Source organism: Gigantopelta aegis, chromosome 3 (genome assembly GCF_016097555.1).
Source record: "Gigantopelta aegis isolate Gae_Host chromosome 3, Gae_host_genome, whole genome shotgun sequence".
Taxonomy (NCBI): Eukaryota; Metazoa; Mollusca; class Gastropoda; order Neomphalida; family Peltospiridae; genus Gigantopelta; species Gigantopelta aegis.
The window spans coordinates 95892726-95906521 of record NC_054701.1 but is presented as its reverse complement, the minus strand read 5'-3'; the positions used below and the strand labels follow the sequence as shown (position 1 = coordinate 95906521).

General features: G+C 32.2%; 1 protein-coding gene across 1 annotated transcript in view; it reads left to right on the top strand.

Moving 5' to 3' along the window:
* The window catches only part of LOC121368959 (myotubularin-related protein 14-like), a 60079-nt gene that overhangs the window by 3783 nt on the left and 42500 nt on the right, over positions 1-13796 (top strand). The window contains 5 exon segments of the mRNA XM_041493729.1: positions 27-135; positions 619-694; positions 8456-8504; positions 9363-9479; positions 13647-13720. Of these exon segments, the coding sequence (XP_041349663.1) occupies positions 27-135; positions 619-694; positions 8456-8504; positions 9363-9479; positions 13647-13720 (425 nt within the window).

Here is a 13796-nt window from a genome sequence, read left to right as displayed (position 1 = left end):
TTGTTTGTTGTTTTCTGCTCTGACAGTGTTGAGAGTATCTACGACATGACCAAACTGCGTGATCTCTGTAAACAGGCCCGCTTCGCTCGCTGCCGATCACGGTTCGTGGTGCCTGTCATCTTGTATGCAGGGAAGGTAGTTAACACATACACAATACGTAATGATACATACTTGTTGTGCACATCCTTTTGTCATTATTATGTAAATGTTAGCTTGAAAATTTGATAACTTTATACTTCATAACATGATCAGTTTGTACCTGAGTTGAACTTGCATCTTTGTGTATGTTGTACCACTGCCATAATTCATATATCCAAGTCATTTTGTACTATTAAATAAAGTGGACCATCAGACACATAATCAGAATGTCATTGATAGCTGGTCATAATAATATGACTTGGAAAGATAACATTTATTAAATTACATATGAATAAAAAAATTAATATCTGATAGGAAATGACTATGACACGACATCACTTTTCAAAGTTGTATTAAGACACTATGGTTCAAAATGACCAAACACTATGGTATGAAATGACTGTGAAACCTTTAAAATAGTACTTTGGTGAATCAGTTAATGTTCAGTGTTATCGGTTCAATAATATTTTTTGTTTTCAGAATATTTGTCGCTCAGCAACTCTGGCTAGTGGAGCGGAAATGTACAGCCGATCTGGTTTTGATTAATATTTTTTTAGTTTTTCAGAATTGATTTAAAGTATTACATTCGCTCAGCAACTCTGGCTAGTGGAGCGGAAATGTACAGCCGATCTTTAGGTTTTTCGATTTCTGTCTTCTTGAGGTTTAGTATCATTTCGCAGTGTTTGTTTAATGTTCAATCAGTTGAAGACATTTAAGTATTGCATTTTGCAGTGTTTAGTGTTTAATGTTCAGTATCATCAGTTGAAAACATTTAAAGTATTACATTTCGCGGTGTTCAGTGTTTAATGTTCAGTATCATCAGTTGAAGACATTTAGAATATTGCATTTCGCAGTGTTTAGTGTTTAATGTTCAGTATCATCAGTTGAAGACATTTAGAGTATTGCATTTCGCAGTGTTTAGTGTTTAATGTTCAGTATCATCAGTTGAAGACATTTAGAGTATTGCATTTCGCAGTGTTTAGTGTTTAATGTTCAGTATCATCAGTTGAAGACATTTAGAGTATTGCATTTTGCGGTGTTCAGTGTTTAATGGTCAGTATCATCAGTTGAAGACATTTAAAATATTGCATTTCGCAGTGTTTAGTGTTTAATGGTCAGTATTATCAGTTGAAGACATTTAAAATATTGCATTTCGCAGTGTTTAGTGTTTAATGTTCAGTATCATCAGTTGAAGACATTTACAATATTGCATTTCGCAGTGTTTAGTGTTTAATGGTCAGTATCATCAGTTGAAGACATTTAGAGTATTGCATTTCACAGTGTTTAGTGTTTAATGTTCAGTATCATCAATTGAAGACATTTAGTATCATCAGTTGAAGACATTTAGTATCATCAGTTGAAGACATTTAGTATCATCAATTGAAGACATTTAGAATATTGCATTTCGCAGTGTTTAGTGTTTAATGTTAGTATCATCAGTTGAAGACATTTAAAATATTGCATTTCGCAGTGTTTAGTGTTTAATGGTCAGTATCATCAGTTGAAGACATTTACAATATTGCATTTCGCAGTGTTTAGTGTTTAATGTTCAGTATCATCAGTTGAAGACATTTACAATATTGCATTTCGCAGTGTTTAGTGTTTAATGGTCAGTATCATCAGTTGAAGACATTTACAATATTGCATTTCGCAGTGTTTAGTGTTTAATGTTCAGTATCATCAGTTGAAGACATTTACAATATTGCATTTCGCAGTGTTTAGTGTTTAATGGTCAGTATCATCAGTTGAAGACATTTAGAATATTGCATTTCGCAGTGTTTAGTGTTTAATGTTCAGTATCATCAGTTGAAGACATTTACAATATTGCATTTCGCAGTGTTTAGTGTTTAATGGTCAGTATCATCAGTTGAAGACATTTACAATATTGCATTTCGCAGTGTTTAATGGTCAGTATCATCAGTTGAAGACATTTACAATATTGCATTTCGCAGTGTTTAGTGTTTAATGGTCAGTATCATCAGTTGAAAACATTTAAAATATTGCATTTCGCAATTGAAGACATTTAGTATCATCAATTGAAGACATTTAGAATATTGCCTTTTGCAGTGTTTAGTGTTTAATGTTCAGTATCATCAGTTGAAGACATTTAGAATATTGCATTTCGCAGTGTTTAGTGTTTAATGTTCAGTATCATCAGTTGAAGACATTTACAATATTGCATTTCGCAGTGTTTAGTGTTTAATGGTCAGTATCATCAGTTGAAAACATTTAAAATATTGCATTTCGCAAAATATTGCATTTCGCAGTGTTTAGTGTTTAATGTTCAGTATCATCAATTGAAGACATTTAGAATCAATTGAAGACATTTAGAATATTGCCTTTTGCAGTGTTTAGTGTTTAATGTTCAGTATCATCAGTTGAAGACATTTACAATATTGCATTTCGCGGTGTTCAGTGTTTAATGTTCAGTATCATCAGTTGAAGACATTTAGTATCATCAGTTTAAAACATTTAGAGTATTGCATTTCTTAGTGTTTAATGGTCAGTATCATCAGTTGAAAACATTTAAAATATTGCATTTCGTAGTGTTTAATGGTCAGTATCATCAGTTGAAAACATTTAGAATATTGCATTTCGCAGTGTTTAGTGTTTAATGGTCAGTATCATCAGTTGAAAACATTTAAAATATTGCATTTCGTAGTGTTTAATGTTCAGTATCATCAGTTGGAAAACACTTAAAGTATTGCATTTCAGTAAAGTTAAAGACGTTTAAAATATTGCATTTCGCAGTGTTTAGTGTTTAATGTTCAGTATCATCAATTGAAGACATTTAATATCATCAATTGAAGACATTTAGAATATTGCATTTTGCAGTGTTTAGTGTTTAATGTTCAGTATCATCAGTGGAAAACATTTAAAGTATTGCATTTCGCAATTGAAGACATTTAGTATCATCAATTGAAGACATTTAGAATATTGCCTTTTGCAGTGTTTAGTGTTTAATGTTCAGTATCATCATTTAGAGATTGCATTTCGAAAAATTTCAGAGTAAGACATTTAGCATTTTGCGGTGTTCAGTGTTTAATGTTCAGTATCATCAGTTGAAGACATTTAGTATCATCAGTTTAAAACATTTAGAGTATTGCATTTCGCGGTGTTTAATGGTCAGTATCATCAGTTGAAAACATTTAGAATATTGCATTTCGCAGTGTTTAGTGTTTAATGGTCAGTATCATCAGTGGAAAACATTTAGAATATTGCATTTTGCGGTGTTCAGTGTTTAATGTTCAGTATCATCAGTTGAAGACATTTAGTATCATCAGTTTAAAACATTTAGAGTATTGCATTTCTTAGTATGGTCAGTATCATCAGTTGAAGACATTTTCGCAGTGTTTAGTGTTTAATGCATTTTTGCAGTGTTTAGTGTTTAATGTTCAGTATCATCAGTTAAAGACATTTAAAATATTGCATTTCGCAGTGTTTAGTGTTTAATGTTCAGTATCATCAGTTGAAGACATTTAGTATCATCAATTGAAGACATTTAGAATATTGCATTTTGCAGTGTTTTTGTTTAATGTTCAGTATCATCAGTTGAAGACATTTAAAGTATTGCATTTCGCAGTGTTTAGTGTTTAATGTTTAATGTTCAGTATCATCAGTTGAAGACATTTAGTATCATCAATTGAAGACATTTAGAATATTGCATTTTGCAGTGTTTAGTGTTTAATGTTCAGTATCATCAGTTGAAGACATTTAAAATATTGCATTTCGCAGTGTTTAGTGTTTAATGTTCAGTATCATCAGTTGAAGACATTTAGTATCATCAATTGAAGACATTTAGTGTTTATTTTGAAGACATTTAGTATTTCATTTAGAATATTGCATTCAGTATCATCAGTGGTAAACATTTAAAGTATTGCATTTCGCAATTGAAGACATTTAGTATCATCAGTTGAAGACATTTAGTATCATCAATTGAACACATTTAGTATCATCAATTGAAGACATTTAGTATCATCAGTTGAAGACATTTAGTATCATCAATTGAACACATTTAGTATCATCAATTGAAGACATTTAGTATCATCAATTGAAGACATTTAGAATATTGCATTTCACAGTGTTTAGTGTTTAATGTTCAGTATCATCAGTTGAAGACATTTAAAATATTGCATTTCGCAGTGTTTAGTGTTTAATGGTCAGCATCATCAGTTGAAAACATTTAAAGTATTGCATTTCTCAGTGTTTAATGGTCAGTATCATCAGTTGAAAACATTTAAAATATTGCATTTCGTAGTGTTTAATGTTCAGTATCATCAGTTAAAGACGTTTAAAATATTGCATTTCGCAGTGTTTAGTGTTTAATGTTCAGTATCATCAATTGAAGACATTTAGTATCATCAATTGAAGACATTTAGAATATTGCATTTTGCAGTGTTTAGTGTTTAATGTTCAGTATCATCAGTGGAAAACATTTAAAGTATTGCATTTTGCAGTGTTTAGTGTTTAATGTTCAGTATCATCAGTTGAAGACATTTAGTATCATCAGTTGAAGACATTTAGGATATTGCATTTTGCAGTGTTTAATGTTCAGTATCATCAGTTGAAGACATTTAGAGTATTGCATTTCGCAGTGTTTAGTGTTTAATGGTCAGTGTCATCAGTTGAAGACATTTAAAATATTGCATTTCGCAGTATTTAGTGTTTAATGTTCAGTATCATCAGTTGAAGACATTTAGTATTATCAATTGAAGACATTTGGAATATTGCATTTTGCAGTTTTTTAGTGTTTAATGTTCAGTATCATCAGTTGAAGACATTTAAAATATTGCATTTCGCAGTGTTTAGTGTTTAATGTTCAGTATCATCAGTTGAAGACATTTAGTATCATCAATTGAAGACATTTAGAATTTTGCAGTGTTTAGTGTTTAATGTTCAGTATCATCAGTGGAAAACATTTAAAGTATTGCATTTCGCAATTGAAGACATTTAGTATCATCAGTTGAAGACATTTTGTATCATCAATTGAACACATTTAGTATCATCAATTGAAGACATTTAGTATCATCAGTTGAAGACATTTAGTATCATCGATTGAACACATTTAGTATCATCAATTGAAGACATTTAGTATCATCAATTGAAGACATTTAGAATATTGCATTTCGCAGTGTTTAGTGTTTAATGTTCAGTATCATCAGTTGAAGACATTTAAAATATTGCATTTCGCAGTGTTTAATGTTCAGTATCATCAGTTGAAGACATTTAGAATATTGCATTTCGCAGTGTTTAGTGTTTAATGGTCAGCATCATCAGTTGAAAACATTTAAAGTATTGCATTTCTCAGTGTTTAATGGTCAGTATCATCAGTTGAAAACATTTAGAATATTGCATTTCGCAGTGTTTAGTGTTTAATGGTCAGTATCATCAGTTGAAAACATTTAAAATATTGCATTTCGTAGTGTTTAATGTTCAGTATCATCAGTTAAAGACGTTTAAAATATTGCATTTCGCAGTGTTTAGTGTTTAATGTTCAGTATCATCAATTGAAGACATTTAATATCATCAATTGAAGACATTTAGAATATTGCATTTTGCAGTGTTTAGTGTTTAATGTTCAGTATCATCAGTGGAAAACATTTAAAGTATTGCATTTTGCAGTGTTTAGTGTTTAATGTTCAGTATCATCAGTTGAAAACATTTAGTATCATCAATTGAAGACATTTAGAGTATTGCATTTCGCAGTGTTTAGTGTTTAATGTTCAGTATCATCAGTTGAAGACATTTAGAGTATTGGATTTCGCGGTGTTCAGTTCCTAATGTTCAGTATCATCAGTTGAAGACATTTAAAGTATTGCATTTTGCAGTGTTTAGTGTTTAATGTTCAGTATCATCAGTTGAAGACATTTAGTATCATCAATTGAAGACATTTAAAATATTGCATTTCGCAGTGTTTAGTGTTTAATGTTCAGTATCATCAGTTGAAGACATTTAGAGTATTGGATTTCGCGGTGTTCAGTCCCTAATGTTCAGTATCATCAGTTGAAGACATTTAAAGTATTGCATTTCGCAGTGTTTAGTGTTTAATGTTCAGTATCATCAGTTGAAGACATTTAAAATATTGCATTTCGCAGTGTTTAATGTTCAGTATCATCAGTTGAAGACATTTAGAATATTGCATTTCGCAGTGTTTAGTGTTTAATGGTCAGCATCATCAGTTGAAAACATTTAAAGTATTGCATTTCTCAGTGTTTAATGGTCAGTATCATCAGTTGAAAACATTTAGAATATTGCATTTCGCAGTGTTTAGTGTTTAATGGTCAGTATCATCAGTTGAAAACATTTAAAATATTGCATTTCGTAGTGTTTAATGTTCAGTATCATCAGTTAAAGACGTTTAAAATATTACATTTCGCAGTGTTTAGTGTTTAATGTTCAGTATCATCAATTGAAGACATTTAATATCATCAATTGAAGACATTTAGAATATTGCATTTTGCAGTGTTTAGTGTTTAATGTTCAGTATCATCAGTGGAAAACATTTAAAGTATTGCATTTTGCAGTGTTTAGTGTTTAATGTTCAGTATCATCAGTTGAAAACATTTAGTATCATCAATTGAAGACATTTAGAGTATTGCATTTCGCAGTGTTTAGTGTTTAATGTTCAGTATCATCAGTTGAAGACATTTAGAGTATTGGATTTCGCGGTGTTCAGTCCCTAATGTTCAGTATCATCAGTTGAAGACATTTAAAGTATTGCATTTCGCAGTGTTTAGTGTTTAATGTTCAGTATCATCAGTTGAAGACGTTTAGTATCATCAATTGAAGACATTTAGAATATTGCATTTTGCAGTGTTTATTGTTTAATGTTCAGTATCATCAGTTGAAGACATTTAAAATATTGCATTTCGCAGTGTTTAGTGTTTAATATTCAGTATCATCAGTTGAAGACATTTAGTATCATCAGTTGAAGACATTTAGAGTATTGCATTTCGCAGTGTTTAGTGTTTAATATTCAGTATCATCAGTTGAAGACATTTAGTATCATCAGTTGAAGACATTTAGAGTATTGCATTTCGCAGTGTTTTGTGTTTAATGTTCAGTATCATCAGTTGAAGACATTTAGAGTATTGGATTTCGCGGTGTTCAGTCCCTAATGTTCAGTATCATCAGTTGAAGACATTTAAAGTATTGCATTTCGCAGTGTTTAGTGTTTAATGTTCAGTATCATCAGTTGAAGACATTTAGTATCATCAATTGAAGACATTTAAAATATTGCATTTCGCAGTGTTTAGTGTTTAATGTTCAGTATCATCAGTTGAAGACATTTAGAGTATTGGATTTCGCGGTGTTCAGTCCCTAATGTTCAGTATCATCAGTTGAAGACATTTAAAATATTGCATTTCGCAGTGTTTAGTGTTTAATATTCAGTATCATCAGTTGAAGACATTTAGTATCATCAGTTGAAGACATTTAGAGTATTGCATTTCGCAGTGTTTAGTGTTTAATGTTCAGTATCATCTGTTGAAAACATTTAAAATATTGCATTTCGCAGTGTTTAGTGTTTAATGTTCAGTATCATCAGTGGAAGACATTTAGTATCATCAGTTGAAGACATTTAGAGTATTGCATTTCACAGTGTTTAGTGTTTAATGTTCAGTATCATCTGTTGAAGACATTTAGTATCATCTGTTGAAGACATTTAGTATCATCAGTTGAAGACATTTAGAGTATTGCATTTCGCAGTGTTTAGTGTTTAATGTTCAGTATCATCAGTTGAAGACATTTAGAGTATTGCATTTTGCGGTGTTCAGTGTTTAATGGTCAGTATCATCAGTTGAAGACATTTAAAATATTGCATTTCGCAGTGTTTAGTGTTTAATGGTCAGTATCACAGTGGAAAACATTTCAAGTATTGCATTTAGCAGTATTTACTTTTTAATGTTTCTAATAGAAAACATTAAATATTTTTTAATTAATAATTAAATTTCCGTTACAGTCATTACAATTTAACATCATCCAATTGGTCCAGATGTAGCAACGCTAATTTGTTCATTTCTTGATGAATGTTGTCAGAGAACATCATATCTGATGACATCATTTTATATTGGTGCTTTGTCTTTTTGAGCATTATTTTTATGGACCCAAAAGAACTAAAAAAATAAAATGTGAACTTTTAGTATTTTTATTAGTAAGTATGTTTTAAATTTAATTATAAGCATTATCTGTTATTTCTGTCACGTTCATCGCCGATTCATACAGTTTGCAGACTGTTTTTTGTTCAGACAGTACTTAATTGTACTAAGCAGTGTTTCTAGATTCTATGATAGATAACATTTAATATTTGTGATTGCAGGGGGAGAAAGCATCCCTAACGGCAGCACGTCGACTGATACAGATTCAGGGTAAACTTTGTCATCATTCCAGATTCCAGTTTGTCGCATGAGGTGCTTGTGTCGCACGATCGAACCACCTCGGTGGATCCATTCAACTGATGTTTTTTCTCTCGTTCCAACCAGTGCACCACAACTGGTCTGTGGTATGTGCTTTCCTTTCTGGGAAAGTGCATAATAAAATATCCCTTTAATGACTGTATCAGAATTACTAAATGTTTGACATCCAATAGCTGATGATTAAGTAATCAATGTGCTCTAGTGGTGTTGTTAAGCAAAACAATTTTTAACTTTAACATTCCAGTTTGAAGCAAATTATTGACAAATTCTTGCATTGGTCAAACTGAAAATGTTTCAGTTAAATAATAAACATTATAACAGTTGTTTGTTATTTACTTATTTCATAAAATACTTTTGTTTTTTTAACTATCAACTGACAGTGGTTTATTATTTAACTATTCCTGTAACATACACTTATTGGCTGTTTTAGTATTTCAGTGACTGGCAGTTTAATGTTTAAACTATTTCAGCGACTGGCAGTTTAATGTTTGAACTATTTCAGTGACTTGCAGTTTAATGTTTAAACTATTTCAGCGACTGGCAGTTTAATGTTTAAACTATTTCAGCGACTTGCAGTTTAATGTTTAAACTATTTCAGCGACTGGCAGTTTAATGTTTAAACTATTTCGGCGACTGGCAGTTTAATGTTTGAACTATTTCGGCGACTGGCAGTTTAATGTTTGAACTATTTCTGTGACTTGCAGTTTAATGTTTAAACTATTTCGGCGACTGGCAGTTTAATGTTGCGATTGGTAGTTTAATGTTTAAACTATTTCTGCGACAGGCAGTTTAATGTTTAAACTATTTCAGCGACTGGCAGTTGTTTGACCGGTACCGAGGTCAAGACAAGAACCTGTTGAAGAGTTTGCGAGTCAGCTATATCTGCGATCTCATGGTGGAGAAGAAAAAGGTCAAATTTGGGATGAAGTAAGTGAAGTGGTGGGATTAGGTTGTAGAGGAGGATTTGCCACAAGTTGTTTTAATGTGGAGGGGCACGATGTAGCCCAGTGCTAAAGTGCTTACTTGATTCGCGGTCGGTCTAGGATTGATCCCCGTCAGTGGGCCCATTGGGCTATTTCTCGTTTAGTACGACTAGTATAACAAAGGCTGTGGTATGTGCTGTTCTGTATGCATATAAAATATACCTTGGAAAAATGTAGTGGGGGTCTATAGACTACATGTTTATGTCACAATTACCAAATGTTTGACATCTAATAACCGATGATTATATAAATCAATGTGCTCTAGTGATGTCGTTAAACAAAACAAACTTTAACTTTTTTAAGTTGGAAAATATTAACCAGGGTTTACCCTTGACAAATTTTGGTTTAGCCTATTTTCAGATGTACAGAGTGTTTCCTTGAAAATGACTAAAATGTGGTTGAAAGTAAAACATTTTTATTAACCAACTACTAAATGTTTTAGCCACTTTGTATACAAATTAGCGATTGGTTAGTTTGGCAGTGGACAGGGTGAGCACTGATAACGAATCTGTTAATCGGTTTTTGTCAAAGCTCTGCCAAATTACAGTTCATGGGTAATATGACGTCATCACAGTTGTCACAATTGTAGTTTGACTTCATGCACCCTAACTAAATATGATTAAAACATTACGCGTACATGTACAGGTCTTGTTGGGTTGTAAACAATTATTACATATTAACAGCAAAACAATAATAATTAACCAGGTTAATAGACAAAAATTTCAAATGGTTTTACAGGGATTTACCTTGTTTTTCTGAAATGGGGGTCCCTTGGACTCACCTCTTTCTTTTCTGGGGGTCCCAAAACCACACAAATGACAGAGAGCTGCAGACAACAAATCACGTGTATACTATATATGTTTCATTAAAGTAAATTTAACAAGCTGTGTTGTTGTATTTCCTTTCGGGAAATCAATGTCGGTATTCATTGTTTATTCTTTCAAAATCAACATTTCACTTTGATCTGTATAATTATTTGAACCATTTCCTGCAAGCTAAATGACACTCACAATACCATGCGTTGTTTATGAATCGTGCTACTTGTTTGTTAATGCAAATCAGAACATTTAACCAATATAAGTTGTAGAAGCATCACGAGGGGTATATGGCTTGTTATGTACCCTCTGTGTGTTCTTTTACCCCGAGCCGAAGGCGAGGGGGTAAAAACACACAGAGGGTACATAAAAAGCCATATACCCCGAGAGATGCTTCTACAACGAATTTATCTTGCCGACATGTTAAACCATATAGCCAAATAATCAAAATAACGCCAGACAATAATTGTTAACAATTTATTAACGGAGCCGTACCACGCGGACGCGAACGAAACCACTTGCCAGTGACGAAAAATAGTTCCATCGATAAACGAGTTTTTAACTTCAAATGTTTTAATACTAAATTGTCTGAAACAGATATTAATAAAAATAAAAATAAAACACTTTTTTTGTTATCAGAAATGTATGTAGTAAAAAATAAAAATATATTAAAAATAAAAAAACAAAAAAACAACTGTTGCTAATCGCGCATTAATACAATAACACCACTTCCGTAATTAGGTGGCCGAGTTCAACATTGCAGCTTTTAAAAGTATTGAAATAGTGTATTTTATAGTAAAAATAAAATTAATTATGTATACTTGATTGATTATCAATGTTATTTATAATCTAATTATTGCTTTAGCATTAACTGGGGTGGCTGGAAACCGTTGGAAATTACAGACGGGGTATAAGAGAATTTGGCTCCGCCCACAGGGGGATAAGGGATTTGTCCAACGGCAAACAACCAATGAGATTAAAGAATTTTACATGAAGGCGAGATAATGTGTTTTATTACATACCCATTAAATCTTACTATATAAATACAGCTCTGAATACAAGAATTGAATACAACTTTCCGTATTCAACTCAACTGCCGGAACTATACCGTATTCAACGCTACTATTTATAGCACATGGTTACCGGGAATGCCCTTCACGATATGTAAACAAAGATTGTGCTTGGTTTGTTTAAAATGTTATTTTGTGGAAAATTTGAACTGAAAACAGATGGAAACGTGACAGATATTTACAATTTAATGAGCGCGATACCAAAACTTGAGATGGGAACACTACTAACCAATGAGCTTTTAATCCACGATAGTTAAGGTCGACGACAGTCACTTTATGGACCCTTGTTTTGGCTTGTTACATCGTACACAATTCTTATTCTTTTTCAATAAATAAAACATCTCCAACCGTAATTTTGTGATATGATATATTTGACAAAAGGTACGTTTTATTTCTTTCATCTTTCAAAACTTCAAATTAATATTTTGTCCAGAATTATGAAAAATAATAAAAGTACCGACCTGTAAACAGCGTTGTCTGCTTGTTATAGGAATTTGACAGGGGTCAAGGTTAGTAGACTAGTTTTTATTTTAATGTGGCGCAGCATTGTAATAATACAAGTAATTTTGAATTTAAATGACGTCAGTATTCCAATGGCGTCACTTTACATCTCCTTACAATAACCATAAACTGGGTACACGACGTTTCCTTTTTGAACAAATTCCAATGTAAAATTGCTATTGAATTTTTTTTTTCTTAACATTACTAATGCACCTGGATGTCTTTGAACAAAATCTTGTGATTAAAAAATTGCACCTTTTACGAAATATGGATTTCTAGTGAAATTACGGTAAGATATGCTATATTTATTGTGTACGAAGGCAAAACAAGGGTTCGAAAAGTGACTGTCGTCGACTTTAGCAACAATGACGTCTCCTCACGTAGAAAACTTGAATGAACTGTCAACCGGATTATTCAGTGGAGCGATGATTTATGGAGGCACATTTAATTATAAACTTAAACTTTTCAGCAACGAATAATTCCATGAACATCAATAAAAGAAATCACACCGATGATGACTCCGACACTGAGTGAACAATTCTTGACATTTTTCTTCGTTATTAAAACTGGCACGCTGAAGGTTTTCTGACGTATTACGAGCAAATTAAATATTATATTGTTCGTGAATTTTAGGTATTACATTGTCTTTAAAAGGCATTTCAAACAATATCATTAAAATTATAGGTAACTTTTCACTCGTTTTTTCTTATTTCTGTTTATTGTTTAAATAGAACTATATTCCTTTGTGTAATAATTGGTGGTTCTTCGGTCCGCGTAGTAACACAGCTGTCCTAGTTGTGTAAATTTAGAAATCCCCGTCATTAGCTAGCAGTGTTACAATTTCTAAATTATTATTTGGAAAAAAAATTCCAATTTAGGGTATGTAATAAATACAAAACTACATATATGTGGTTTTCTGATTTCTGTATTCCACTCGTGTATTTCCTGCCGGAAACCCCTCTGCCTGCGGCATCAGGGTTTCCTGCAGGAAATACACTCGTGGAATACAGAAATCAGAAAACCACATATATGTAGTTTTGTCTATTTATTTGCCCGGGAATTTCCGATTGTGTTCGGCCTGTTGACGAGAAGTTCCGAATGATCGCAAATCCGCGATCTCTTTCCGGAAATTACCAACTTTACACGATTAAGCGCAGCAAAGGATAAAGACGCAGTGTTCCCAGAGATTAAAACTTTTTGTTTTCGAGATGGGGAATCCCCATTTGAATAAGCAGTTTATAGGTAGAAAAGAAATAGTGTGTTACACAGAATGATCGATCTTTGATAGTGGACAGGGTTACTGAAAATGTCAGATATTTTATGCGTCCCACGGGATGCAGTATCTCTATTTTTGCGGGTCCAGTTAAGTTTTAGTGCATCCTATATGCAAGTTTTGTGCGTCCGGTAAATCCCTGGGTTTATGACATGGATATTATGTGTAAGTTGTAGAATGAGATAATATATTTAGTGCATTTTGTAATGATGTGCATTACACACTGTGCTGATATACTTTTGCTTTAAATTCTCTGCAGGTAAACTAGTGGAACTAAATGGGTTAGGGCCTGTCAGTTTTAGTGTGTTAATTTCAAATGAAAATGTTGTCATTCTTACTTACAATTCCTAACTGGTAAAGAATTCTTTTTAATGCAGCTCCTTTTCTGTTGTTGTTTTTAAAATTTATTATTATTATTGTTATAAGTAGTATTTTATTTTTATTTTTTGCAGTATCACTTCTTCAGAGAAAGTTGACAAGGAAAATCGATATGTTGATTTCACCATCTTGTGTGTGCCATATCCTGGTATGTTAAGTGGTGTTTAGTTAGCAACTTGAGTGTTCTGTTTTATTTCTATCACTAGATTCCTAGAGACTAGTAT